The sequence below is a fragment of the Stegostoma tigrinum genome, chromosome 1 (assembly GCF_030684315.1).
Source record: "Stegostoma tigrinum isolate sSteTig4 chromosome 1, sSteTig4.hap1, whole genome shotgun sequence".
In the NCBI taxonomy this organism is placed as follows: Eukaryota; Metazoa; Chordata; class Chondrichthyes; order Orectolobiformes; family Stegostomatidae; genus Stegostoma; species Stegostoma tigrinum.
In genome coordinates, this window is record NC_081354.1 from 3,776,126 (window position 1) to 3,803,982 (window position 27,857).

General features: G+C 46.1%; 1 protein-coding gene across 3 annotated transcripts in view; it reads left to right on the plus strand.

The window, feature by feature from the left end:
- LOC125450951 (electrogenic sodium bicarbonate cotransporter 1-like) overlaps positions 1–22,609 on the plus strand; it is a 223,375-nt gene extending 200,766 nt beyond the window's left edge. The window contains exons 23-27 of one of the 3 annotated variants that reach the window (XM_059648092.1): positions 3,540–3,713; positions 9,264–9,422; positions 14,614–14,692; positions 20,886–20,965; positions 22,254–22,609. In XM_059648092.1, the coding sequence (XP_059504075.1) occupies positions 3,540–3,713; positions 9,264–9,422; positions 14,614–14,692; positions 20,886–20,929 (456 nt within the window). In that variant the 3' untranslated portion in view covers positions 20,930–20,965; positions 22,254–22,609. The remainder of the gene's footprint in view (positions 1–3,539; positions 3,714–9,263; positions 9,423–14,613; positions 14,693–20,885; positions 20,966–22,253) is intronic. The other 2 variants (XM_059648140.1, XM_059648179.1) reach the window with 2 other exon arrangements.
- Positions 22,610–27,857: the final 5,248 nt, after the last annotated feature.

Below are 27,857 nucleotides of genomic sequence, written 5' to 3' on the forward strand. Positions count from 1 at the left end.
GCACTGTCGGAGGGTCAGTGCTGAGGGAGTGGGCACTGTCGGAGGGTCAGTGCTGAGGGAGCGGGCACTGTCAGAGGGTCAGTGCCGAGGGAGTGGGCACTGTCGGAGGGTCAGTGCTGAGGGAGCGGGCACTGTCGGAGGGTCAGTGCCGAGGGAGTGGGCACTGTCGGAGGGTCAGTGCTGAGGGAGTGGGCACTGTCGGAGGGTCAGTGCTGAGGGAGCGGGCACAGTCAGAGGGTCAGTGCTGAGGGAGCGGGCACTGTCGGAGGGTCAGTGCTGAGGGAGCGGGCACTGTCGGAGGGTCAGTGCTGAGGGAGTGGGCACTGTCGGAGGGTCAGTGCTGAGGGAGTGGGCACTGTCGGAGGGTCAGTGCTGAGGGAGCGGGCACTGTCACAGGGTCAGCGCTGAGGGAGCGGGCACTGTCACAGGGTCAGTGCTGAGGGAGTGGGCACTGTCGGAGGGTCAGTGCCGAGGGAGTGGGCACTGTCGGAGTGTCAGTGCTGAGGGAGTGGGCACTGTCGGAGGGTCAGTGCTGAGGGAGCGGGCACTGTCGGAGGGTCAGTGCTGAGGGAGCGGGCACTACCGGAGGGTCAGTGCTGAGGGAGTGGGCACTGTCACAGGGTCAGTGCTGAGGGAGCGGGCACTGTCACAGGGTCAGTGCTGAGGGAGTGGGCACTGTCACAGGGTCAGTGCTGAGGGAGCGGGCACTGTCACAGGGTCAGTGCTGAGGGAGCGCCGCACTGTCGGAGGGTCAGTGCTGAGGGAGCGGGCACTGTCGGAGGGTCAGTGCTGAGGGAGTGCCGCACTGTCGGAGGTTCAGTGCTGAGGGAGCACAGCACTGTCAGAGGGTCAGTACTGAGGGGGCGGGCACTGTCACAGCGTCAGTGCTGAGGGAGTGGGCACTGTCACAGGGTCAGTGCTGAGGGAGTGGGCACTGTTGGAGGGTCAGTGCTGAGGGAGCGCCGCACTGTCGGAGGGTCAGTACTGAGGGGGCGGGCACTGTCACAGGGTCAGTGCTGAGGGAGTGGGCACTGTCACAGGGTCAGTGCTGAGGGAGCGGGCACTGTCACAGGGTCAGTGCTGAGGGAGCGCCGCACTGTCGGAGGGTCAGTGCTGAGGGAGCGGGCACTGTCGGAGGGTCAGTGCTGAGGGAGTGCCGCACTGTCAGAGAGTCAGTGCTGAGGGAGCGCCGCACTGTCGGAGGGTCAGTGCTGAGGGAGCGGGCACTGTCAGAGGGCCAGTGCTGAGGGAGCGCCGCACTGTCGGAGGGTCAGTGCTGAGGGAGCGGGCACTGTCAGAGTGTCAGTGCTGAGGGAGTGCCGCACTGTCAGAGAGTCAGTGCTGAGGGAGTGCTGCACTGTCACAGGGTCAGTGCTGAGGGAGCGCCGCACTGTCGGAGGGTCAGTGCTGAGGGAGCGCCGCACTGTCAGAGAGTCAGTGCTGAGGGAGCGCCGCACTGTCGGAGGGTCAGTGCTGAGGGAGCGGGCACTGTCACAGGGTCCGTGCTGAGGGAGTGCCGCACTGTCGGAGGGTCAGTGCTGAGGGAGCGCCGCAGTGTCACAGGGTCAGTGCTGAGGGAGCGCCGCACTGTCGGAGGGTCAGTGCTGAGGGAGTGGGCACTGTCGGAGGGTCAGTGCTGAGGGAGTGGGCACTGTCGGAGGGTCAGTGCTGAGGGAGCGGGCACTGTCAGAGGGTCAGTGCCGAGGGAGTGGGCACTGTCGGAGGGTCAGTGCTGAGGGAGCGGGCACTGTCACAGGGTCAGTGCTGAGGGAGCGGGCACTGTCACAGGGTCAGTGCTGAGGGAGTGGGCACTGTCACAGGGTCAGTGCTGAGGGAGTGCTGCACTGTCACAGGGTCAGTGCTGAGGGAGCGCCGCACTGTCGGAGGGTCAGTGCTGAGGGAGCGCCGCACTGTCAGAGAGTCAGTGCTGAGGGAGCACCGCACTGTCGGAGGGTCAGTGCTGAGGGATTGGGCACTGTCGGAGGGTCAGTGCTGAGGGAGCGCCGCAGTGTCACAGGGTCAGTGCTGAGGGAGCGCCGCACTGTCGGAGGGTCAGTGCTGAGGGAGCGCCGCACTGTCGGAGGGTCAGTGCTGAGGGAGCGGGCACTGTCGGAGGGCATGGCAAATGGTGGAATTTGAATTCAGTAACAATCTGGCATTGAGATTCAAATGATGACCATGAATCCGTTGTCGATTGTTGGAAAAGCCTATCTGGTTCACCAATGTCCTTTTGGTCAAGTAACTGCCATTTCCAGACCCACAGCAATGTGGTTGGCAAGGAGCAATAAATGCCTAGCCTGGCCACCAAGGGCCTCATCCTGTGAACGAATAAAAAATAATTCCTCTCTGGTGGTCAGAGTGGTATGTAGTTAACTCCCTGCTCCATTACCCTCTAATCCACCCCATTCTAGCCCCCAGTCTAATGGTACCAGCTTTAAGAATGTATTGGATGGTCTGGAGTTTCAATCTGGGAGTACAACTGAGCAGTGAGTAACTATGAAACAAGCAGAACACTTATTTTCATTGTGGATTTAAATTATTTGAAATTTCCCACAAACGACCTGCCCTTTAGCAGAACAAATATATAAATGCCCTTATTTTTTGATTGAAGATTGAGAGAACTTGTCCAGTTTTGGGTGCAGTTCCTTCCTCCGTACTTCCTGGGGCCAAAGCAAGGCTTTCAGAGGTAGTGACCTTCAGCTGGAGCTGGAGCTGGAGCACTGACCTGGGGCTCCATCCAGCTACATGCCTCAGTGTTTGTGCTCTCTGGGCTGTGGGTCATGCTGATGAGGCCAGTTTGGACACCGTAAGATGCTGAGTTGAATGATTGGAGTCAGGGTAAAGATTGCAGGCTCAGTCAGTGCTGCGTTATGTTGGTTCTTGCATGAGATGTGGGTATCACTGGCAAGATCAGGCTTTGTTTCCATCTCTAGTTGCCCAGAGGACAGTTGAGAGACAACCCCCACATTGCTGTGGGTCTAGAGTCCGATGTAGGGCAGACCAGATAAGGAAGGCAGTTTCCCTCCCTGAAGGGCATGGAGAAAAGGAGTAGGAATAAGCTATTTGGCTATTTGAGCCTGCTTCCCCATTCAATCTGATCACCCAGCTCAGCCCCCTCTTCCTGCTTTCTCCCCCATTCCCCTTCAATCCCTTTTGCCCAGGAACTGTATCTAACTCCTTGAGAACACTCATTGTTTTGGCGTCAGCTGCTTTCCGTGGTGTTAGTGAACCAGATGTGTTTTTACGTCAGTTGTTATTTGGTTGTGATGAAGCTAGCTTTTTAATTTTGAATTCAAATTTCACCGTCTGCCATGGGATTCAAATTGATGCCTAGGGAGAATTAGCCAGGGTCTCTGAAACCCTGGTCCACCACTTCCCTTGCAGCATTGCGTCTGTCACAGAGCAACGGTTACATGTGAACGGGCAGGTCTTTATTCTGCGTGATTGCCCACAGTTTGGCCAGTTTCTGCGACATTGCAAGTTTGTTGAAAAGCTGAGTTACCTGGCTTTAAGGGCTGACTCTTTTTTTTTTGCCTCAGTTCATGGACCGATTGAAGTTGGTACTGATGCCAACCAAACACCAGCCAGACTTCATTTATCTACGCCATGTGCCCCTGCGCAGAATTCACCTCTTCACCTTCATCCAGGTGCTCTGTCTCGCTCTGCTCTGGATCCTCAAATCAACTGTGGCAGCCATCATTTTCCCAGTCATGGTAAGATGTCCCATGTTCCCTCCCTCCCTTTCTCCTTACTCCCTGTCCCTTCCTCCATCCTCACCTCCTCTATCCCTCTGAACTCAACGTCCCAACCTCAGATCTTCATTGCTCTCTGCTTTCGCTCTCTACCTCCTTCACTATCCCTCCCCTTCAATCCCTCCTTTTCCGCCCTGGGCCAGGGCAGAGGTATGAATGTTTGTACTGTGAGCTCCTGGAGGACAAACCAGGAGCCCACATGGTTCATATAATCCATATGGATTTGGATTTTACACAGCCTGCCCTTAGTGGAGGTAAATATTGATTTTCCAAATCCCACAAGGCTCCATTAGCATTTCTCTCTGTTCGACAGACAAGGGGCAATGTAACTTGAGAGCCATCACTCTACAGACATGGTCGGGTGAGAAGGGAGGTCAGATATTGGACCCACACTGTTGTCTCCATTCTGCACCAGACCAATTCGCACCTCCTTATAGTCATGAGCACACGGAGTAGACCTATCCCTGGACCAAGAGCCCCAGCTTCAAGCCCCACTTCGTCCAGAAGCATGCACTTAGATCAAGCGAGCTACATTCTGGGCTGCATTGCCCCTGTCAGGGCCTGAACATCCTCTGGTTAATTGGAAACATGGGTGATTTAGTGGAGGCAGATAATAGGTGAACACTACATAATTCTTTGAAATTTCCTTCACAGGTAGAGAAGACATTTAGCCTTCACCGCTCAGACCTTTGAGTATAGGAGTTGGGACATCATGTTGAGGTTGTACAGGACATTAGTGAGGCCTCTTCTGGAATACTGTGTGTATTTATGGCCATCCTGTTATAGGAAGGATATTATTAAATTGGAGAGGGTTCAGAAAAGATTTACCAGGATGTTGCCAGGAGGGGAGGGTTTGAAATATAAAAATAGACTGGATAGGCTGGGACTTCTTTCACTGGAGCATAGGAGGCTGAGGAAAGACCTTATAGAGGTTTATAAAATCACGAGGGGCATAGATAAGGTGAAAAGCAAGGGTCATTTTCCCCAGGGTGGGGCCTTATTTTTACGGTGAGAGGAGAAAGTTTTTATAAGGGCATGAGGGAAAATATTTTTACACAGATAGTGGCTTATATGTGGGATGACCTGCCAGAGGAAGTGGTGGATGTAGGTACCGTTACAATATTTAAAAGACCTTTGGATAAGTTCATGAATAGGAAAGGTTTGGAGAGATATGGGCCAGGAGTAGGCAGGTGGGACTAGTTTAATTTGGGATTGTTGTCAGAATGGACTGGTTGGACCGAAGGGTCTGTTTCTGTGCTGTATGACTCTATGACCCTGTTGCCATGGTTTAGCAGTGATTTGGTGGTAGAAAAAAGCCGTTCAGTTGCATACAACAGAACACAGAGAAAAGAAAGAGTGTGTAGGGCTCTTGTAGATCCCTATCTTCGAGCCAGACTGTTTGGGTTCAAGGCCCACCTGCTCCATAAGGTGTTTCATAACACCTCTGAACAGGTTCATTAAAAAAAAAGTTAAATTTTTTAAAAATTTAAAAACTAAAGAGTAGACACAAAAACATCATCTTAAACACCCAGAAGAATGTGACAGAGGAAGAAGTCATCTCAAATACTTCTCTCCATCATTACTAAAGCTGAAAAGCTGCCTCAGGAGGAGCAGCAATAAAGTGGCAGTAGGGAACATCTTCCAATTCTGATTCATCTTCTTGCCTCCGAAGAAAATGTGCCCAAAACCCCTCTCAGAGAATCAATCCATCTGAATCAACTGCACTTGGCTGTTATTCTTGTTGAATAAAGATTTATTTAATGGCGTCATTAGGTTATGGGAAAAAGGGTTACCACTAAAACAAACAGGAGATTGAACTGTTTTTGCAAAACGTAAAAAGCTCACTTAGTAAAGAGACCAAGAAACTCATTGGGGATTTTAAAGTTGGCAATTTGAGTCAATCAAAATATTGTCAAAGGAAAAGAAAAGATATTAAAATAAATCTTACAACTTTGTATAGGTCAAGGTCTGGTGTTTGGACATCTTTCCTCTAACATGGATGGAGATAATTGTTAGCAAAGAATTTCTTTAAACATAGGGCGCTGCAAGAAGATTGAGGGGTGACATGATAGAGGTCATTAAAGCTAACATGAGGTTTGGATGTGAGTTTGCTCGCTGAGCTGGAAGGTTCGTTTTCAGACGTTTTGTCACCATTCTAGGTAACATCATCAGTGAGCCTCCGACGAAGCGCTGGTGTTATGTCCCGCTTTCTATTTATCTGGTTAGGTTTCCTTGGGTTGGTGATGTCATTTCCTGTTCTTTTTCTCAGGGGATGGTAGATTGGCTCCAGATCAACGTGTTTGTTGATGGAGTTCCAGTTGGAATGCCATGCTTCTAGGAATTCTCGTGCGTGTCTCTGTTTGGCTTATCCTAGGATGGATGTGTTGTCCCAATCAAAGTGGTGTCCTTCCTCATCTGTATGTAAGGATACGAGTGATAGTGGGTCATGTCGTTTTGTGGCTAGTTGATGTTCATGTATCCTGGTGGCTAGCTTTCTGCCAGTTTGTCCAATGTAGTGTTTGTCACAGTTCTTGCAAGGTATTTTGTAGATTACTTTGGCTTGTCCTAGGATGGATGTGTTGACCCAATCAAAATACCTTGCAAGAACTGTGACAAACACTACATTGGACAAACTGGCAGAAAACTAGCCACCAGGATACATGAACATCAACTAGCCACAAAACGACATGACCCACTATCACTCGTATCCTTACATACAGATGAGGAAGGAGTCCACTTTGATTGGGACAACACATCCATCCTAGGATAAGCCAAACAGAGACACGCACGAGAATTCCTAGAAGCATGGCATTCCAACCGGAACTCCATCAACAAACACATTGATCTGAAGCCAATCTACCATCCCCTGAGAAAAAGAACAGGAAATGACATCACCAATGCAGGAAATGACATCAGCAACCCAAGGAAACCTAACCAGATAAATAGAAAGCGGGACATAACACCAGCGCTTCGTTGGAGGCTCACTGATGATGTTACCTGGAATGGTGACAAAACGTCTGAAAATGAACCTTCCAGCTCAGCGAGCAAACTCACATCCAGAACTTCAACCTGAGCTACAAATCTTCTCAAAACTCGCTAACATGAGGTTTGATAGAAAAGCAAAAACATGTAGAGATATTTTCACCAGCTGTCTGTGGAAAAAAGATTTCCCTTGTGTCCTTATAAAAACTTTGTCCTCTCACCTTAAAAAAATGCCCCGCCCTGGGGAAAATGACCCTTGCTTTTCACCTTTTCTATGCCCCTTGTGAAACAAAGAAGGATCATGAATATTAGGCAGTTACCCCATAAGAGATTAGGGTGAAGATTTGTTACCCAGAGACCGGTGGGAGTGTGGAATGATCGACATTCTGTTGAAATGGCCTGAACCAGGAATATCACTCTTAAACCTCACACCCCTCTCTGCTTGCTGAGCTCTGTTGGTTCCCAGTTCTGTAACACTTCAATTTTAAGATGCTCATCTCCGTTGCAAATTTTTCAGTAGCCTTCCACGCACCCCCCGCCCCCACCAGACTCCATTCCACTATGACCTTCCCCATCCCTAAAACCTTTGAGGGCCTCAACATCCCTATAATTCTAGCCTCTTGGGTTTTCTTGATTATCTCTGCTGCTAAAATGTAGGCAAAGATAACATTTTTTCCCCCTGTTCTTACTCCAAATCTGTTTGTTTGTAAGCAATATACCTCAAGAATTAAGGGACAGATGTTAACAAAACTTGGGTATGGTCCAGGGAAGAACTGATTAGTGTTGGAAAGAGAAAGTTGAACCCCACTGATAATTAAAATTGAAACACAAGCCCTAATCTGTTATGGCAGGAGTAGGGGTCCCCTTCTATTAATTAAACCCGAAACAGCCAGAGAAGCTTGCATCGCCTCACCAAATGAAATGATACTCACTTCATAAGCAACAAGTAACAATTGATTTATTGCACCTTAACAGTGAACAAATTAACAGAACTACTAACAAATCGAACAATTCCCCCTTAATTACTAACTATTCTCTAACTGAACAAAATTCTGCTGGTATGCTGTTCCAATAAACAAGTCCCACTTATAAAAACCCAAGTAATAGTAATAATAAATTAAAACTTAGACTCTCAAAGTCCATGATGGGTGTGTCTTTTGGAATTTTCTGCTTTTCTCACTGTCTCTCTAGTCATAAACGTCTTTTTTCCAATCACCCTACTGTCAGGGATGTTTTCTCTGTGAATTCTTCTGATAAAGCCTTTTATCTACAATTGCCGTGGTACCTTTTGTGGAAAGATGGTGCTTTCTCCGAGAGCTTCAAGGTTTCTGTGGTAGCTAGATATTTATTCCACAGATGGAGGTTTGCTTGGCCCTGATTTTCAAAAGCCCTCTTCTCATATGCCTTGTATAACACATCAACTTCCTTACAATAGCATTGGTCCAAGGTTGGCAAAACCATCAGGTTTTGATTAAATTGGTTTCCAATCTCTAAGTGCTTGGTTTAAATTAATTGTCTGATCTTCAAGCTAGATACCAAAACATGAAAACAAACCTAAGCTTTCCATTCACAGTGACAACTGAGACGTGTTTCCATTTCGGAACTGTCTGTACATCTTCAGCTGCTTACAGACACATTCCCATTTAAATCTCCAAACTTAGAAATGCACATCAACTCTTAAAGGGACTATGCGTTCTTCTCCCCCTATCATTTGTACAAACAAATTCTAACTTCCTGCCTTCCAATTCACAAGTACTCTACACAACCTTCCTTCAGCAAAGTTACAGATGTGGATACTGAAACTTTATAATAGATCACTTCATTTGTATTAGGAGCTAAGGTGGATTGACTTTTCCATTTAGAATGTGGTGAGCTAACTCAACTGTGATGGTGGAACTTGTCACAGCTGCCAAAAGCATGTGAGGAGTTTTTAGAGCAGATTGTTGGATTTGAAGGGCCTGAAGTCTCTTAAGAGAAATGGAATGTGTTAATTTTTTTTCAGCTTTATAGGTACAGAACATCAACCAGGCTAGGAAAATTCTCAAGGAAGAGCTCTGTTAGCACAGCATGGTAGAGCTGTGCTCTCTACTTAGCATCCCCTTCACTTATAACTATTACACAAATGAAAGCTGTCCCTTTAGCTGCTTTGATCACAAGCTCTGGAGTTCCCTCCCCAAACCTCTCCACTTCCCTCTGCTCATTTAAAATGCTGCTTAAATCTGCCTCTGTTGGTCACTTGGCCTAATAGGCCTCTTAAAAGGCTAGGCATCAAATTTTGTTTGACAGTCCCCCACCATGAATTGCCTGGGACATGACGTCACACTGAAGGTGTTATATTACTGCAAGTTTTCTGTTGCCATCGCTGTGATTATGTGTGTCTTTGAGGGCCAGAATCTTATCATTCAGGAGTTTGCAGACTTGAAACTGGACTGAGCCCGAGAGTGAGATTTTTAGGGAATTCCCATTGCAGCCTGCAGCTTCGGGTAATGCCTTGGGGTTTGAGATTGTTTCCCTGGATTCTCTTCACAGATCCTCGCACTTGTTGCTGTTCGAAAAGCTATGGACTATATCTTCTCCCAGCACGACCTCAGTTTCCTGGATGATGTAATTCCAGAGAAAGACAAGAAAAAGAAGGAGGATGACAAGAAGAAGAAAAAGAAGCAGAGTATGGATAGCGATAACGAAGATGTAAGTGATATTTTAGCAGCATGCTGCTACTTATTGAAGTCCCTCAGGAGGGGAGCTTAAACCATGTTCAGATAGCCTATAACTGGATGTTAATCTGTTTCTCATTGTCTAAATCTGATTGAAATGTTCAGTTAAGTGTTTAAAGCAGGAATGCAGCAATCATCCTACATTATCCTGGATGGTTGGAATGTGCAGCTCAGGAAGAGGCCATTCCACCCATCGGACCTGCGCTGGCCTTTTAAAAGAGCTGTCTAATTTGTCCCCATTACCTACACCTTCTCTGTAACACTGCAATTTTGTTTTCAGTACTAAGCAGTTTCTGTGTGAAAGTTGTTTCTGAATCTCCTTCCACCACCCTTGCAGATAACATATTCCAGATCTCAACAGCTTCCTGTGGAAAATAAAACAGTCTCCTCATCTGCCCCTTTTGCCGATTCCCCAGGTTACTGCTGGAATATCGCCTCATTTATCCTTCACCGCCAAAGTCACATGGGAAATCTAGTAATTCAGCACAATTCGCTTTTAAAAACCAGCAACCAGTCTCCAAATGGATTCAGCATAATGATGATTGACTGATCTGCAGCTTGTTACTCACACTGTCTGTGATGTTTCTGTACACTAAAGGCAACTTATAAATGTATAAAAGCAAAATACTGCAGATTCGGGAAGTCTGAAATAAAAACAATCGGTGCTGGAGAAACTCAGCAGGTCTGGCAGCATCTCTGGGGACAGAAACAGAGTTAATGTTTTCAGTCTGTATGAACTGAAGCAAGGTAGAAATGTGGTCAGACTTATGTTACTGAAAGATGGGGGGGAATGAAAGGGAATTATTCAGTCTTAGCTCTCACTCTAATTCAATGCTTTGTTTCTTCACAAGAGGAAGCTACATCACATCTGACTTCCCAAGTACTAACAGTGTCTGAGAACGGGACCCTTTTCTAACCTTTCAATTTGATTGAATCTCATCTAATCAATGTTAGTTGACTAAAATTTAACAAGAAATGATTAGGTTGAACATTTCCATTAGACAGTGCATTGGTGTAGTGACAGGCTACTGCTTTATACATTGCTCTCCCAACTCTCCATGTGACCCCTGACCGCACCCAGCCTGGCTTGACCGGAACAGTCCAATCCAAACTCCAGAAAGACCACAACACTGGCATAGCCACAGTCTCCCATGGGTTTCGGCTATGAGGTAGCGTACCTGCTGTGCCGTTACTACTTCCTCTGCCTTCTGTTCAGTGACATTGAAGCTTTCCTGCTCTGTATGCCATCGCAGACCCTGCCTCTAGGTCTTTGTTCCCCTCCCCCCTGCCCCCACCTTCAATTACAGCTCACTCTTTACCAGAGATGCTGCCAGAGCTCTGAGAATTTGCAGCGGCCCCCAGTTTGTATCACACATCGACCTTCCTTCAGTCCTGGGGAAGAGTCATACTTGAGCTGAAACATCTTTACTCCACTAATGCTGCCAGACCTGTGACTATAAATGTAGTTTGTTACTGTTTTTTATGGTGATGTTGATTCTAGTTTCCTTTAAGCAATTTCAGGTAATGAGCTGGCAGAAGGATGAAAGTTGGAATTTGTGTTTTTTTCTCCTTCAGCCCAGCATAGAACTAAAGCAACTTTGTTCCAGAATCTGAGGATGGTAGTATTCAGAGGAGGCCATTCAGCCCTTCATGCCTGTTCTACTGTTTAGTTAGTTTCTAATTGATCTGCATCTTAATTCCATCTACCCATCCATGAGACTTGACCACCTCACTCAATAAAAATTTATCAAATGTTTTTCCAGCTCGCTCAACTGCTCCCCAGTGCCGACGGTGGAGGGAGGGAGCACCTAGTGAGCAAGTTCCAGATTTCCATTTCCCCCTTGTACAAAACAATTTGTGTTGCCTGACATCACCCTGAATGGCCTGGTTTTTATGTTAGGGTTTTGTCCCCTTGTTTGGGCCAGCCCCTCCCCAATAATTACATCAAGAGCATATGTTACTCCAGCGGCAATAATGCAGTGACTTGGTGAAGAGTTTTTAAATGTGAGGTGCGCTGCTTGTTTAGGAATGAAAGTCTAAGCGTCCCTGTGATATGCACGTCTCAATCTGGGCTCTCGATTAGCAGCAGCTGAGATTCCATCAGGAAACTTGTCTTTGATTTGGAATTTTTTGGCTATGGACCAGGAGCCCACTGCCGGGTGTCCTTTGTTGTATGGCTACAAGGGGAATGGAAGATTTGGTATTTGTGGTATGCAGTGCTAAACGGAATTTGTTCTAAAATGCTATAAAAGCAAACTCACAAATACGAAACAATAGACTACAGATGCTGGGCATCTGAGATTAAAACAGAAAATGATGGAAATACTCAACAGGTTAGCCAGTGTCCACAGGAGGGCTGCAGCTGTTCAAGAAGGCAGCTCACTACCACCTTCTCCAGGGCAACTAGGGATGGTCAATAAATACTGGGCCCAGCCAACGACGCCCACATCCCACAAAATGAATAGGAAAACAAGAGAAACAGAGTTAATGCTTCAGGTCAATGACCTTTCATCAGAGTTAGTAAACACATCCTGTTTCAGGAACAGAGTGAGGCAAATATAATCCTCTGACTAGTGCGTACAGTGCCTGCTTCATGTTCCTTCCTGAGCTATGGGGGGAGCATTAATAAGGCACAAACACTTGAAGCTTGTCCTAATGATGTAGAAGTCAGGACAAGTGCATAGTCATCGTGACCTTTTGAAATATGAATGGTTTCACCTTTGAACTGTGAAATTCTACAATGGCCCCCGTTCTGCACTGTGGCTTATCCTGACCAAACGCATCTTACGTCACATGGCTACTAACCAACCTGCCCACATAGCCCTGCCATTGGTCACTTCAAATATCCATCCCACCTCTCTTTCCCACGACCCATTGAAAAGCAAATTTTCTTTGTTTCCCAGGCTAGTCGGTTTTCGTTGTCAGTCAACCAGGCCATTTTCCCTCAGCTCTGATACCCTCGCAACAAGTAGGGATTTAAGAAAAGAAAACACAAGTAGTTTTTAGTCTGAAAGCCCCGTTGACCTTTCCTCCGGGTTTTCCTGGGGTTTGATCCTGAATCCCTGGGGACAGCAGTGCCATGGAGAATACCGTGGACGCATTTCCTTGTTCTATTTACCAGGGAGAGAATTTAAGCGTCAGCCAGGTTCACTCCCCCTCTGCATTTCCCCTTCCCTCTTGTTTGAGCAATGGCTGGGCTATTCTCCCAAACTGGCAATACGGTGAATGCAGACTGCACCAAGAAGGGAGCCCCTCACCACCCTCTGAAGGGGCACTGAGGAAGGGCAGCAAGTAACAGCCTCAAGGGTGACACTCCATGAATGAATGAAAAGAAACTGAGACACTCGCTGTGACAAACTAGTTACCGGACCATTTGGTAAATGGTTGTTATCAATCACACAGGTAACAGGAAGGCAAAAATTGCGACTTTGTCTCCAAGCCATCAGCAGATTGGCCTAGGGTGTAGCCACGTGGAAGTAAGGGTGGCACGGTGGCTCAGTGGTTAGCACTGTTCCCTCACAGCGCTAGTGACCCAGGTTCGATTCCATTCTCAGTGACTGCCGGCGTGGAGTTTGCATGTTCTCCCCGTGTCTGCGTGGGTTTCCTCCTGGTGCTTCGGTTTCCTCCCACAGTCCAAAGATGTGCAGGTTAGAACATAGAGCAGTACAGGCCCTTCAGCCCTCGATGTTGCGCCGATCTGTGAAACCAATCTGAAGCCCATCTAACCTACACTATTCCATTATTATCCATATGTTTACCCAATGACCATTTAAATGCCCTTAAAGTTGGTGATTCTACTGCTGTTGCAGGCAGGGCATTCCACGCCCTTCCTACTCTGAGTAAAGACCCTACCTCTGACATCCGTCCTATATCTATCACCCCTCAATTTAAAGCTATGTCCCCTCATGCTAGCCAACCATCCGAGGAAAATGGCTCTCACTGTCCACCCTGTCTAATCCTCTGATCATCTTGTATGTCTCTATTAAGTTGACCCTTAACCTTCTTCTCTCTAGCGAAAACAGCCTCAAGTCCCTCAGCCTTTCCTCGTAAGACCTTCCCTAAGAAAGACCTAACCATAAGGTTAGAATGGATTGGGCATTCTGAAATACCCCATAGTGTCCAGGGATGTGCAGGCTGGGTGGGTTAGCCTTGGGAAAATGCAGGGTTACAGGGAGGTGGGTGTGGGTGGGATGCAGTTCAGAGGGTCAGTGTGGACTTGATGGGCTGGACCGCAGGGATTCTATGGAGGATGTTTGCTGGGTCTGAGATCTTTTCCCTCTCAAAGAGATTATATTGTGGAGTGTGGCGTATCACACCAGTTTACATCCTCACATTACAGGTGCCAAAAACCCAGTTACTATGAATTGTAATGATTGTGTGAAAACTGTGCAGTGTTCAACTGTTAGTGAAATTTGCTGCCATGAGTTAATAGATGCTATTTTCTACATGCTGTGCATCTCTGCTACTTTGTTTAACATGTCTTCTGAAATGTTTTACAGTTTTGAGTCACGTTTCTGCTCTTTCTTTGCAAAGCAGCCCATGGGATTCTTTGTTTCACTTCGATCTAGCTGGCCTCTGATGCTGCCCCATGTCATCAGTTATATGTATAGTCTCCATGTCATCCTCAGTGCCATGTAGCTGCGCTGATGCCACAAAATTGTGCCATGCTTCTTCTTACTGGTTTCTGCGAATCAATCGATATGCCTTTGGTTTTTATCGTCTCATTTTCAGCCCAGTGGGATTTCTTACTAAAGAGGCAACTAACAACATGATATGTTTCAGCCGTTACTTGTTCCATTTTGAAAACAATCCTAAAAGCCCTAAGGGAAGAGTAGGTTTTGGGACTGGCACTTATTACTTCACAGACAGATCAGACAGACTGTTCATGCAGTGACTAACAAAGACAGCTGTTTAACTGACAGATTCAAATCCTCACTGGGCATCTATCAGTGAAAGACTCTGGCACTCATTTAAGAAAAATAATGCAATTAATTTGGAGAATAATTTACTACATTCAAGGCTCTTTGCTGGTCTCTCAAATTCATTTTCTACACATGACAGATTAAGCCCCTCGTCAATCTTTAGTGACCAGCAATGTGAGTTATTTTTGTACTTCCCAGCTTGCAGTTCAGTGTGTTTAAGCATTGTACACATTTCCTTCGCAGTTTGATTACCCATATTCAGAAAAAGTTCCTGCTATTAATATTTCAATGGATATGATGGAACAAGAACCCTTCCTAAGCAGTGAGTAATATATTCTGCCTGCCTGACTTCATTTATTTCAGTGAGAAATGTCGTCATCTTTATCCTTACCCTCTCGTTATTCTGACCCGCATCAAATGGTGCCTCTGGCTGTCTGTACATCCAGTTTTCACTTGCACTGTCTCTCCTTCCTTCCCCTTTTGTGCCTCATTCTAACTGTTGCAGCCCTGTGCCCTGGACTGATCCAACAGTCATCAACTAGCTATGCTTCAGTGGAAACTTTAACCAAATTCTAACTGGCTCCTTTTGTCTCTCTCTGCTGTCGTTCACTTTGTGTTTCAGGTCAGTGAATTCCTTTAATCTGTTCACATGCTCTTTCTCCTAATCACAACACAGAATGGTTTTATTATAATACAGAGCTCACACCTTGACCTTGCAGAACGGTCAATGTGGGAGTGCAAGTGATTTTTACAGCAATTTTGCTTGACTGCCTGATAAAGTGCATGGGGAGTGATCTGTCGCTTTCTGAAACTGCTTTGTAATTCTGCTCCTCACGCTGCAGCCTCCCCACACAGTAGGAGCATGGTGTTCTGTCCAAATGTTCTGCAAAGACTATGAATAAAACGAAAATTTCTGTGGATGCTGGAGACCTGTTAAAACAGGAATTGCTGGAGAAACTGAGTTAACATTTCGAGGCCAAGATAACAAAAGCGTGGAGCTGGATGAACACAGCAGGCCAAGCAGCATCTCAGGAGCACAAAAGCTGACGTTTCGCGCCTAGACCCTTCATCAGAGAGGGTCTAGGCCTGAAACGTCAGCTTTTGTGCTCCTGAGATGCTGCTTGGCCTGCTGTGTTCATCCAGCTCCACACTTTTGTTATCTTCGATTCTCCAGCATCTGCAGTTCCCATTATCACTAACATTTCGAGGCCAGTGACCTCGCAGAAGTCCTGAGATAAAAGTCATGTTGGACATGAGAAATTAATTCTTTGTCTCTCCGTACGTAGTTGGTAAAACTGCTTCAGCACTTTCTGCAGGAAATCCTTGGGCTGGATATTCACTTAAAATATGGTTGCCCCCAAGTCCCACCAAGCTCTCCACATCCTGGCCATCATTTTATGCAGAAGTCAAATTCGTGTTTGCATCCAGATGGGAACATTGCAGGATTCGTGGCCTTTTGAGCCCATTCCACCATTCAGTGTGCTGATTCTTTGTGTCAAATCCCATTTTCAATAAGATTCCCTCTCATTCTTTTAAATCCCAGTGAATACAGACCCCATCAACCCAATCTCCCCTCATACAAAAAACCTGCCATCCCAGGAATCACTCTGGTGAACCTCCTCTGCACTCCCTCTATGACAAGTGCATCTCTTCTCAGATAAGGACACAGTACCCCAGGTGTTGTCTCACCAAGGCCCTGTACAGCTGCAGCAAGACTTCCTTGGTCCTGAGCTCAAACCCTCCTGCAATGATTGCCAATGTAGCAGTCACCTCCTGTGTGTTTGCTGTACCCTGCTTGCCTCAGTGCCTAGTATCCAGGGACATTCAGGTTTCTTGGTACATCAATACTTGCCAATCTGTGTCCATTTCAGCCATTATGTTTTCCCATCAAACTTCTCATTTATCCTTATCCTGCATCTACCACACACATGCCCACTCACTTACTCACCTGAGAGTGTAAGTCACCTGAATCCTCACCAGTCCCAATCCCACTTAGATTTAAGATAACAAAGTGTGGAGCTGGATGAACATAGCAGGCCAAGCAGCATCTTAGAAGCAGGAAAGCTGATGTTTCAGGCCGAGACCCTTCATCGAGGCCCGAAACGTCAGCTTTTGTGCTCCTAAGATGCTGCTTGGCCTGCTGTGTTCATCCAGCTCCACACTTTGTTATCTCAGATTCTCCAGCATCTGCAGTTCTCATTATCTCCCCACTTAGATTTATGTTGTCAGAAAATTTGAAAGTATTACTTTTGACACCCTCATCCATTTGGATGATCTACGTTGTGAGTAGCTGGGGCCAAAGCACTGATCCTTGTGGGATCTCATTCATCAGCACCTTCCACTCTGAAAAAGGCCATTTTTACCTGACCTGCTAACCAATTCTCAGTCCATGCCCCCAGTCTTATTAACCCCAAAACCCCAATGTGGGGCTTTATTAGGACCTCTGACCTCGAGGTCAGAGGGATCTCCTCACTGACGATCAGACCTAGGCCATTAATGTTAACCTTGCTTGGCGGGTGAGAGTATTTGGCCACAGTTTTAATCTCATTCCCATTGACTGTAATTCATCCCATTTTATCTTCATTGAAGTGAAAAACTGTTCCTGCTGGTTGGTGTGTGACATCACAGCCCAGACAAGGAGATTCCCCTGGTACACAGATCTCACATTTATGGTGACACTCAGATAAGTAATCACTCAGCAGGGTTAGTTTATTCGAAACAGTACAACACATTACAAGCTATGAAGCAGACATTACCAGCAAGCCAACTGACTCCTGTGAGTGAGAGATAATGGGAACTGCAGATGCTGGAGAATTCCAAGATAATAAAATGAGAGGCTGGATGAACACAGCAGGCCAAGCAGCATCTCAGGAACACAAAAGCTGACGTTTCGGGCCTAGGGTCTAGGCCCGAAACGTCAGTTTTTGTGCTCCTGAGATGCTGCTTGGCCTGCTGTGTTCATCCAGCCTCTCATTTTATTATCCTGACTCCTGTGAGTGCGTGCTTTGCAGACTATCTGTCAGGCAGAGTCACAACACTGCTTACCCACAGTACATGGAGTACTTAGCAGTGAACTCTCTTACATAGAAACATAGAAATTAGGAGCAGGAGGAAGCCATTTGGCCCTTCAAGCCTGCTGCACCATTTTTTATATGATCATGGCTGAGCTTTGAGCTCAATAACCTAATCTCACCTTCACTTGATCCCTTTAGCCACAAGAGCTGTATCTACATACTTCTTGAAAACACAATGTTTTGTAAAACTCTCTGTGACAGTAAATTCCACAGGCTTCACACTCTCTGGGTGAAGAAATTTCTCCTCACCTCAGTCCTAAATGGCCTTCCCGTTTGCTTAGACAGCGACCCCTAGTTCCGGATTTGCCCGGCCATTGGGAACATCCTTCCTCTGTCTATCCTTTCTAGCCATGTTAGACTACCCTGTCCAGCCCTCTTAAAGACAAGATGCGTGTATGACAGAAAGCAGCCCTCCCAACTGGTGTTTGGTATCACAGCAAAGACAGGGGTGTTCTTAACTCAATGATGATGCCTCCCAACCCTTGTGGTAGGTAGGGTTTTGAATGTGAAATAGAAATCACTTTATTCACTTCTTCACTGTAATGCCAGGCAATGCCCACCCATATTCAAGTGCACCTCCAGCATCTGTTCACCACTGACTTATAATCTTGCACCAATTGGAGCTTGGTTATTGCTTCAGTTTTATTACCCCCATCAATCTGATTGGGTCACTATGGCTGTTAGGTGGAAACATACCCAAGCCAGCCACTGCCAAACTGCATGGTCGAAATTTTAGGAAAGTTCAGCTTATGGTTTTCCCAGACTTTAAAGGCCTACGGTGTGTGGAGGATTCCATAATATTTGCAGCATGTAGAAGATCCCAACAGGTAGGTGATCTACCGATTTCAAATCAATTAAGCTTGAAGCCCTGGTGTCTTCGTTGCAAATTCTAAGCATGGTCAGTGGAATTATTGTTTATGCATTTCAACCTGCCTGCTCCACACCTTCAGAATACACATGCACTACCGGGGAATGCCAAGATAATAAAATGTGAGGCTGGATGAACACAGCAGGCCAAGCAGCATCTCAGGAGCACAAAAGCTGACGTTTCGGGCCTAGACCCTTCATCCTCTCTGATGAAGGGTCTAGGCCCGAAACGTCAGCTTTTGTGCTCCTGAGATGCTGCTGGGCCTGCTGTGTTCATCCAGCCTCACATTTTATTATCTTGGAATTCTCCAGCATCTGCAGTTCCCATTATCTCTGCCACTACCGGGGAATGATTTGTTTGATTGTTGACGGGTTGGCGATTCTCGTTGGTTTGTGTGTGGTCTTTGCTTTCATTGTAAACAACAGGTTCGTTTGGTGCCACATCACTATCTCCATTTCAAAGACTTGGAGGCCCATTCAGTTCTGGTTTATGTCAGTGCTGCAGCTCTGTGCCGAGGCTGAGAATCAGATATCATCATTCACCTCAGTCTACCCCAATCCCATCTTCCCACCTCAATCCAAATTGGAGTGCAAAGCCTGCCATTTGGAAGTGTGGAGGGCCCCCGTTCCTGATGTGGGGACATTTGCTAACAGTGGGCACTGCACTCAGCCTTAGATGGTGTGCAGTAAGTTAGTGAGCTCGGGGAATGAGGGCTTCACACTTTAAGTAACAGAAAGAGTTTGAAAAGCCAGGCTGACTCGGGAATTAATGTCACAGGCAAACAGCCCTCACAGAGTGAGGGGAAAGTTCTGATTCTCATCACATCTCCATTGGGACAGATTGGAGTGATGGGGGTCACAGAACTAGGGGAAGAACATCACAGGAGGGACACCCATTGTTCATCAGTGCAGACGGAGGCCATTCATTCCTTCGTACCTGTGCTCCCTCCTCAACAGCATTTTCTGTTTAGTCCCACTTCTCAATGCCCTTTCCCCAGGGCCATAATCAGTTTGTCCTCTTCAGGTATTTATCCAGTTCCCTTCAGGAAATTCCAATGCAATCTGCTTCCCAATGGCCTTTCAGGAAGCACGTCCTAGATCACCACAACTCACTGTCAGAAAGAAATGCTCCTCATCTTCCCTGTTGTTGGTTTGCCAATGATCTTTAATATCTGTCCTCTGGATACTCAACCTCTTTCCAGTGGAAACAATTTCTCTGAAATTGGTTATATCTAAACCCTTCATGTTTGATATTACATCTCCCCCTTAACAGTCTCTGATCAAACCAGAACAACTACAAATTCTCCCACCTCCCCAAATCGCTGCAATTCCTTGCCCCTGGTATCTTTCTGGTAAATCGCCTCCACACTGTCTCCATCAACTGAGATGGTCCCTTTCTTCAGTGTCTGAGACTGCCTGTGTGTGTCTGTGTGTGTGTTTGTGGATGTCTGTGTGTGTGTGTGTGTGTGTGTGTGTGTGTGTGTGTCTGTGTGTGTCTGTGTGTGTGTGGCTGTATATATGTGTGTGTGTGTTTGTGTCTGGGTGTGTTTGTGTGTGTGTGTGTGTGTGTGTGTGTGTGTGTGTGTGTGCGTGTGTGTGTGTGTGTGTGGCTGTGTATGCTGTGTGTGTGTGTGTGTGTGTGCGTGTGTGTGTGTGTGTGTGGCTGTGTATGCTGTGTGTGTGTGTGTGTGTGTGTGTGTGTGTGTGTGTGTGTGTGTGTGGGGCTGTGTATGCTGTGTGTGTGTGTGTGTGTGTGTGTGTGTGTGGCTGTGTATGCTGTGTGTGTGTGTGTGTGTGTGTGTGTGTGTGTGTGTGTTGGGATTGGGGTTGTGAGATGGCAGCCAATACCACCATGAAACCCCATGTGACTACCTGCCAATTGTGTCCCTCCAAGCGGCCAGGAAACAGAGGATTAGGCCATGTCCAGTCACTGCCTGCACATTCCGATCAGGGCCTGCCCCTTGTGCGCACCAGCAAGACGGAGGTGATTTTTATCCCCAGTCCTGGGCTGGCCGGTGGGTGGAATGTTTGTGGAGAGAGGGAACTCGGGGAGTCCAAAGGCGCAGAGCGGTAGGTGGCTTTAGGGGACACTTTGTCACCTGCCCCTCATGACCTGATCTCCCCCAGATTATGACACCTCTTCGCACCACTCCCCCCGGCACACACGCACACAGGTGCACACTCACAGAAACACACACACGCACATGCAGGCACACACATGCCCACGTGGACAGACATTTCCCATAAAGACCTTAAGTTGAGGAAGTTATTGGTGGACCCTGTCCTCCAGTATTTCATTACAGAGTTGGTGAGCAGGGTTGGCCCTGGTCTGCTCCTTTCTAGCCAATGGAAAGTTTTTCTCCAATGGTAACTTATCCTTCATTTTCCCCTTCTCACTATCGTCAGGAGTGGAAATTAACACCCATCCTTTCAGAAGTGTGGAGCGCAGACTCAGAATCCATTTGAGAAAGACAGGGACACTGACTGGAGTAACACTAGCCATTTTTGGGTTTATATCCTGGTTGAATAATTGCAGTGTAAAGTGGCCTGATGGAGTCTGTTTTCTTTACTCAGGAGAAAAGCCCCCGATGTTCCTTGAACGACATACTTCATGCTGATCCAATTTTATTTCTTCAGCCAGTCACTATGCCAAGGTAAGGCCCGTGATCCTTCTCACTGCTTGGTACTGTGTCAGTGGGCTCTGACTCTCTCCTGCATTTGAACATCACTCACTGATGTTTCTGATAAAATTAGGAGCTGGTTTGGAGGTCCACGAGCAGATCAAAGCAAGTTCGACATGACTGTCCTTCAGAAGAAAGCCCACAGCTCTTCTGAGGAAGACATAATAGACTTGAAACATTAACTCTGTTTCTCTCTCCAAAGATGCTGCCAGACCTGCTGAATTTCTACAGCACTTACTATTTTTATTTCTTCTCTCCATCCAGCCTTTAAACCCCTATTCAACTTTTAAAGAACTCTCTCGGGTTAAACTTCAGATTTTTCACTTCTGAAGAAAAGAGCCCTCGTCCCAAGAGTTGTTTTATTTTTATATCTCTCAGATCAAGTGCTCTCCCTTCCAACTTTGCAAGTGCTGTGCTGTCCTTTTTATGAAGCAGAGACCAGAATTGCTCACCTTGCCACAAGTCTCCTTCAGCCAAGATCCTGTATCAATTCAACTCCTTTGGTTTTCAATTCTGTTGCTCCTTTTGGTGTCTTTCTTTAGGTATTACTGAATGAAAAATTCTGTGAAATTATGCATGAGGTTTACTACGTCTGCGACAGCTTCCCAGAAGCCAGCAGTAGCTAATAACATTCAGGGTGCCAGTTAGGGAGTGGAATTTCTTATCTTAAATCAGGTTTGACCTCGGTCGTCCACGGTTTCCTGTGGAATTAGGGAAGGTTGACTTATTCAAAAAAAGTATCTCTGGATTATGCAAGAAACAGAAGATGGGTTTACGGCACAAATGCCTGGAGTCAGGAATGATTACTTTCCCTCTCTGAAACACCAAGCTATCACTTGGGAAGGGAATGTGGATGTTTGGAACCAGCAATTTCCTTTGGCAGGGATGTTAGAGTGTGCTGCCAAGAAATGGGTGCGTGAAATCAAAACTCCAATCAAAAGGTAGCTGTAGGTTGGACATATTAATACCCAATTTACCTTTCGTGTAGTATACAGTAAACAGTGACTGCGTTCAAAGTGAGCGTTGATGTGATTACTGTATAAATCCACGACCTCGACCATCCAGAAAGACAGGGTCAGCAGAGTCAGGATGGTGAGTGTCTTGGAGGGGAACTTGGAGGGGATCGTGTTCCCATGTACCTGCTGCCCTTGTCCTTCTCAGGAGGGTAGAGTTTGCGAGTTCTGGTGTGTTATTTCTAGGGACAACGTTCACTGATTAAGAGAGTTGCTATTAATACCTGCATATTTACATTTCTTCCCAGCCCTCCAACAACTCCAACAAGAAATGTGCCTCAAATAAGAATAGAGCTTGATCCAGACTCTGACACAGGCTCCACGTGGAGAGGAAGGGGGACTGAAACAGCACTGTAACTCTCCATGCAACACTGGACATGCTCAGACCTGCCAATGCTTCGAGCTGAATTTCTCCCATCTTGGCAGCCACACCATGGAATTACGACTGGGTTACCCCCACCTCCCCGGGAAGGGGTGTGGGGTGGGGGGCACCACCTCCCTCCATCCCTTTCGCATCCCACCCCCCCACCCTGGTCCAATTCAGAGACCTTCTTCCCAGGACTGGTTCCCAGCTTGAAGAACAAATAAGAGTTGGTGGGGCAGGGGTGGGGTGGTGGGTGAGGTGAGGATGGGTGGGTTGGGAGGATGTGTGTGGTGTTGCTGGTATGTTGACGGGTTTGTGTGCACTTTCAAGGTACACCGTGACTGTGAGACACTGCGCACACCACACCCCATCCCCCATGTAGTCCCAGCCCATCTGTTTCTGCTTTACCGCATGCCACCACCCCCCCCCCCCCCCCACCCACTGACCTCTCCACCTCCCCCGTGACATGAGTCGATGGACCTGCTCTGCTCCTTTCGAGCCAATGTGAAGGACTAGTGCTGTTTTGGGTGACTTGCTGAAAATTGCTGACTATGCAAAGACTCTTTTTCTGATGACACTTTAACCCATCCAAATGGGATACGAATGATTGCAGACACATTACTATGTCTTCAGGCCTGAATGCTCATATTGATGTTCTCCTATTGCTTGCCACCTTTATTATAATTACTGTTAATGGGACACATTTTTCTTACAGCAGCTGACTGTAGTCAGACGTGGTTCTACCTCTTATGTTTAGAAGGCCAGAGACTCTGTACAAATTAATATTATTGTATACTGTGTGATTATTAACTTCAATCTGAAGGGCAAGAATTTGGGACTCTCTAGGATACTAAAGCACTTCAATTTATCTCAGCTGCCCTTTCTGGAGTTTTTAAAAGGTTATAATTATAGTGTTATAAGTGATTGATATATTTGTCAGCAAGCAGTAATTTAAATAATGATTTTTTTTTTAGAAAACCTTTTCTTTTTTGCAGTATTTAGTCCCTTGCCATTCGAGTGGAATGGTAGATTGAATTTGGTCATTTTTATTTAACTTGTTCTAATCTGGGACCAATTTTCAAACATTTCCTTTGCTTTTACCACCCAGCCTGCTTCGTGCTGTGTGAATGCTGCTCCTAAATGGTTCCCTAGCCTTGATCTCTGTTCTACCAATAATACCGACTGTCCAAACACCCCATCCCATTACCCTCCTACTCCTCGTATTCCCAGCGAGGCACAGAGCAATCAGCTTGGGTGGAGTGTGGAAGGGAAGGGGGGGGAGGCATTTTAATGAATGACAGTTGGCTTTAATGCAACTGAACCCTTTCTTTTCCCCTATTAAAGTTACTAACAAAGTCAATCCAATTCATCTCCAAACGAAGAACAAACAAAGATCTGAAATAACAGCAGTAAGTGCTGGACAAACTCAGCAGGTCTGTGGAGAGAGAAACAGAGTTAGCATTTTGAGTTTAGTGAAAAAGGGTCACTGGAGTTGAAGTGTTAGTTGTCTTTCTCTCTGCCAAACCCGATGAGTTTCTGTAGCATGATCTGTTAGTGTTTCTGACCCTTCCCAATGAAAGGACTGCCTCTCCAGCCAGATGCTGTTTGCAACTTTTGTGTTGTTCCCGGAGATTGGGAATAAGCCAGGTCTTCTGTGCACTCAGTTGCTACAGGATTTATACAAGGAACAGGAGGTGATTGAGTCCCTCAATTCCCTTCTAGCATTCAGCATGATCATGGCTGTTCTGTACACCAGGCCCAATTATTCTGCCTTGATTCTGTAGCCTTCTGTTCCCTCCCTGACAAAACAAGTCGTATCAGTCTCAGTTTTGAGATTTTAATGTGACCATGGCCTCAGCTGGATGTTTTGGGGAGAATGTTCTCCTTGTCATTGTGTGAATTGGAACTATGCCCTAACTGGGGGGGAAACCGCTTCTCTCCTATTGAACCCTTTAATCATTGGCTGCTGTCTCCTGGAGCCCAGTATGTAAAAGTGATGCTGAGGCATCCTGGTCACACATCTCCACATGAGCCAGATGATGGGGGTTAGATTTTGGATCGAAAACATTGAGGTGATTGGGACCAGGAGTGTTTTATTCGCTGAGCAATGCTCTCAATGTACCACCTAATTAATTTGAAAGGTGGAATAGTGAGTGAGGTGTATTACAATCCTACGACATGGTCCTCATCTGGACTTCCCCTTTTCTCTGGGCTCCACTCAAACAGCAACAAAAGAAAATTGCCCTAAAGTTCCACTGAAATGGGATGTGTATAAGGGTGGTGCAGCAGTAATGTCACTGAGCTAGTCACCCAGACTAATGTTCTGGGGACGTCGGTTCAAGCCCCACCAGAGCTGGAGGGAATTAAATTTAATTAATAAATGTGGACTATCGGCTGGTGTCGGTAACACTTACCATCATTGATTGTCAAAAAATCCAGCTGAGCTGCTAATCTCTTCAGCGAAGGAGATTTCATATGGTCTGGCCCACATGTGACTCCTCTTAATGAGATCACCCCTTAACCACCCACTGAAACAAGCAAACTGTTGCTGCTATTATCTGAATTTGAGGGGCGCCCATTCCCGTGGTGGTGAGAGATGTTTGGTGATACAATGAGCCAATTTTGAGGTTTACCTTACTAGGGCCTGTGCTACAGACTGTCAGCTTCAGATCTGTGTGTTAATCATATTAGATTGTGGGCAGTGGAGGAAAGCATGGGGCGGGGGGAGCACAGGGTAATGAGAATTAGGGCTGGCTAAAATGGGCATGGATGCTGGTGTCGGCAAAGAGAGATGGGGTAAAGAAGCAGAAATGGGACTGTGGTAACCAGGAGCCCAGGTATTGCTCCTAGAGAAGAACAATACATCTGCACTAGAATTTCACTGCTAGTTAAAGTGGAAACCACTGTGACAGAGCATCATTTAATTATACTCCACATTGTAGTTTGTTAGACACAGCAGATTTGAAATAATCCTGAGACATGATTTAGCCAGACAATTCAATGTAACATTAACACTGATACTTACTGGAGATTTCTGTGTGAGTGCTATTTAGGTTTTACATGTTAGAAATTGCCCATTGTTTGTTAATCTTTTGAACACTGGTGTCTAGTAGAGAGACCTTAGAACATCCAGTTTAATTGAAAGGAATATACCAAAAGTGGAAAACGTTCCCACTCCTGGCACAGAGCATCTCGAGCATCAACATTTTCTGGAATATGGGGCAGTCATTAACGAACCTGAAAGCTGAGGAGACAGCACAGCACCCTGGCTTGATGGCTCATCGTATTGTTTGATCAGAGCAATGTCATCGGATCTGATCGTTGCGTAGGGAATTATCAAACCAGCAATCCTGAAGTACGTGGATTTTGTGCAGCTGTGATGGAAATCCGGGAAGGAATCTTGCCTCCCTGATGACTTCAGAATGCTGTATGGATGAGCTGCTATTTGAACCACGTTTGAAAATCTTCAAGTCAAGTACAAGGCACATGTTGCAGAATTTTGTGTTGCAAACAGACATTATCATGTATAAAAAACTTTGTTCCAGCCATTCCAAGGATTGCACTGGAAATATGCTGGATGGAGACAATTATAGAACAGCTCACCATTAGGTAGAGACCAATGTGTTGTCAATTCTCTCTTTACAGTAGCATTAACAGATTGAAATTGACACTGAGCTACTTAAGGGTTCAGAAGGATAAAGGCCAAACGCTGGCAAATAGGACTAGGGTAACTTAGGACACATTGTCAGCATGGACGAGTTGGACCGAAGGGCCTCCTTCTGTGTTGTGCATCTCTATGAGTCTGTATTAGAATAGGGATATGGGTTTTAAGGATGACAGTAAGGGAGAAGAAATTTGGAGAGATAGACAGATTTAGGGGAGGAAATTTCCAGAAGTTAGAATCTAGATGCTAAAGGCAGGGCAACAGGCAGAGGAGTGTAGAGAGCTGAAGGAGATTTTGGCGAGGTATGGGTCGAAAGGAGGTGAGGAGAGTGTGAGGAAGTCATGGAGGGATTTTCAGGATAAGAATTTTAAATTTGAGGCAGTTCAGGGCAGGGAGCCCATGCGGGCAAGGTAGCTCAGGGGTGAGGGGCGAGTGGGACTCCTGGGATTGGGCACTTTGTGCTCCCTGCAATTGCCAGATCATGGAATTGTGCCTATCTCTGCAAAGCAAGGTCTTCCAAACTATGATTATACTTGAAATGTAATGACTACTGAATCACTTCAATCATTTACTGAGATACCAAAACTTGATTATTTTGTATTAAGTTTATTTTGTAGTAATTGTTTTGGGAGAGGGAGAGCAGGAGCGAGGGATGTAACATGTACGAACTTTTCCTCTGTATCTCTTTTCATCCCCTTCATCCATGGGATAGACTTTCTGTGTATATTTGTAAACTCTTCCTATGCACCTTGAGCCACTTAAATCACTAATGATCTCAAGAAGGCTTTTGATTGCCTTGAAAGAGAAATGTAAAAAAACATTCTAACTGTAGTTTGACATGTTTGAACAAGAGAAACAATGAAACTTTTTGCTGAGTACGTGAAAATTGCAGCATTATGAAGTATCGGATTAATATAAGGTTATACAAATCTACATTGTCAGTGCTAGTCTGATGATTTGCTCTTAAATCATATGAGCAGAAAAATATTGGGGAAATTTCACATTATTTTCAGAAGCAAGGAGAATAAAGCAATTTTATGCACTACTTTTCTTTGTGTATGCGTGTCAATTTATCATTAAAAATGTGTAAAGACAGGGTTTAGAAGTGTGTGTATCTCTACCAGAGAGTTAGCACTGTCACTATGATCTTCTCATCCCATAAAGTGCATTAGTGACAGACCAACATATAGAGGTGCCTCAGAACCAGAGGAGTGATGACTAAACAAGACTGGTTAGTTCATGCAGGATCTGCTCACTCACCACTGCAACAGAATGCCGACTGTTCAGTCGCGCTCACCTCAGTTAGGACTGAGTTGAGGAGAAATCTCTCCACACAAAAGATCGTAAGTCTTTGGAATTCCCAGTTTAGATGTGGCTCTGAGAAGTGCCAAGTGCAAATCTTTCCTTTTTCTTACGTGTGAGATTTTGCTTGAATACTTGACTCTTGATGTGGAAAATGTTAACAAGAAAGAAAACAGGCAATCCTGGGTTGGGAGTGGAGAAATAAAGTGAAATAAATAAGAAAGCAATGTCCCCACCATCACCACGCACTTCAAATCCAAAGCTACCTCAAACTTGCCCCTTTGCTGCACTCTCAGAGACTGACTGTTGTCAGGAGACTATGTTCTAATGAACACACATTGGCACCAGAGGGACTAACCAGTCTAAAACAAAATATAGTACTCAGAAAGTAACTTTTCCTAAATTCATTCATGGGATAGGCGTGACGGCTGGTCTAGCATTTATTGCCTGTCCCTACGCCCCCTTGAGAAGGTGGGGGTGAGCTGCCTTCTTGAACCACTGCAGCCCATGTGCTGTGGGTTG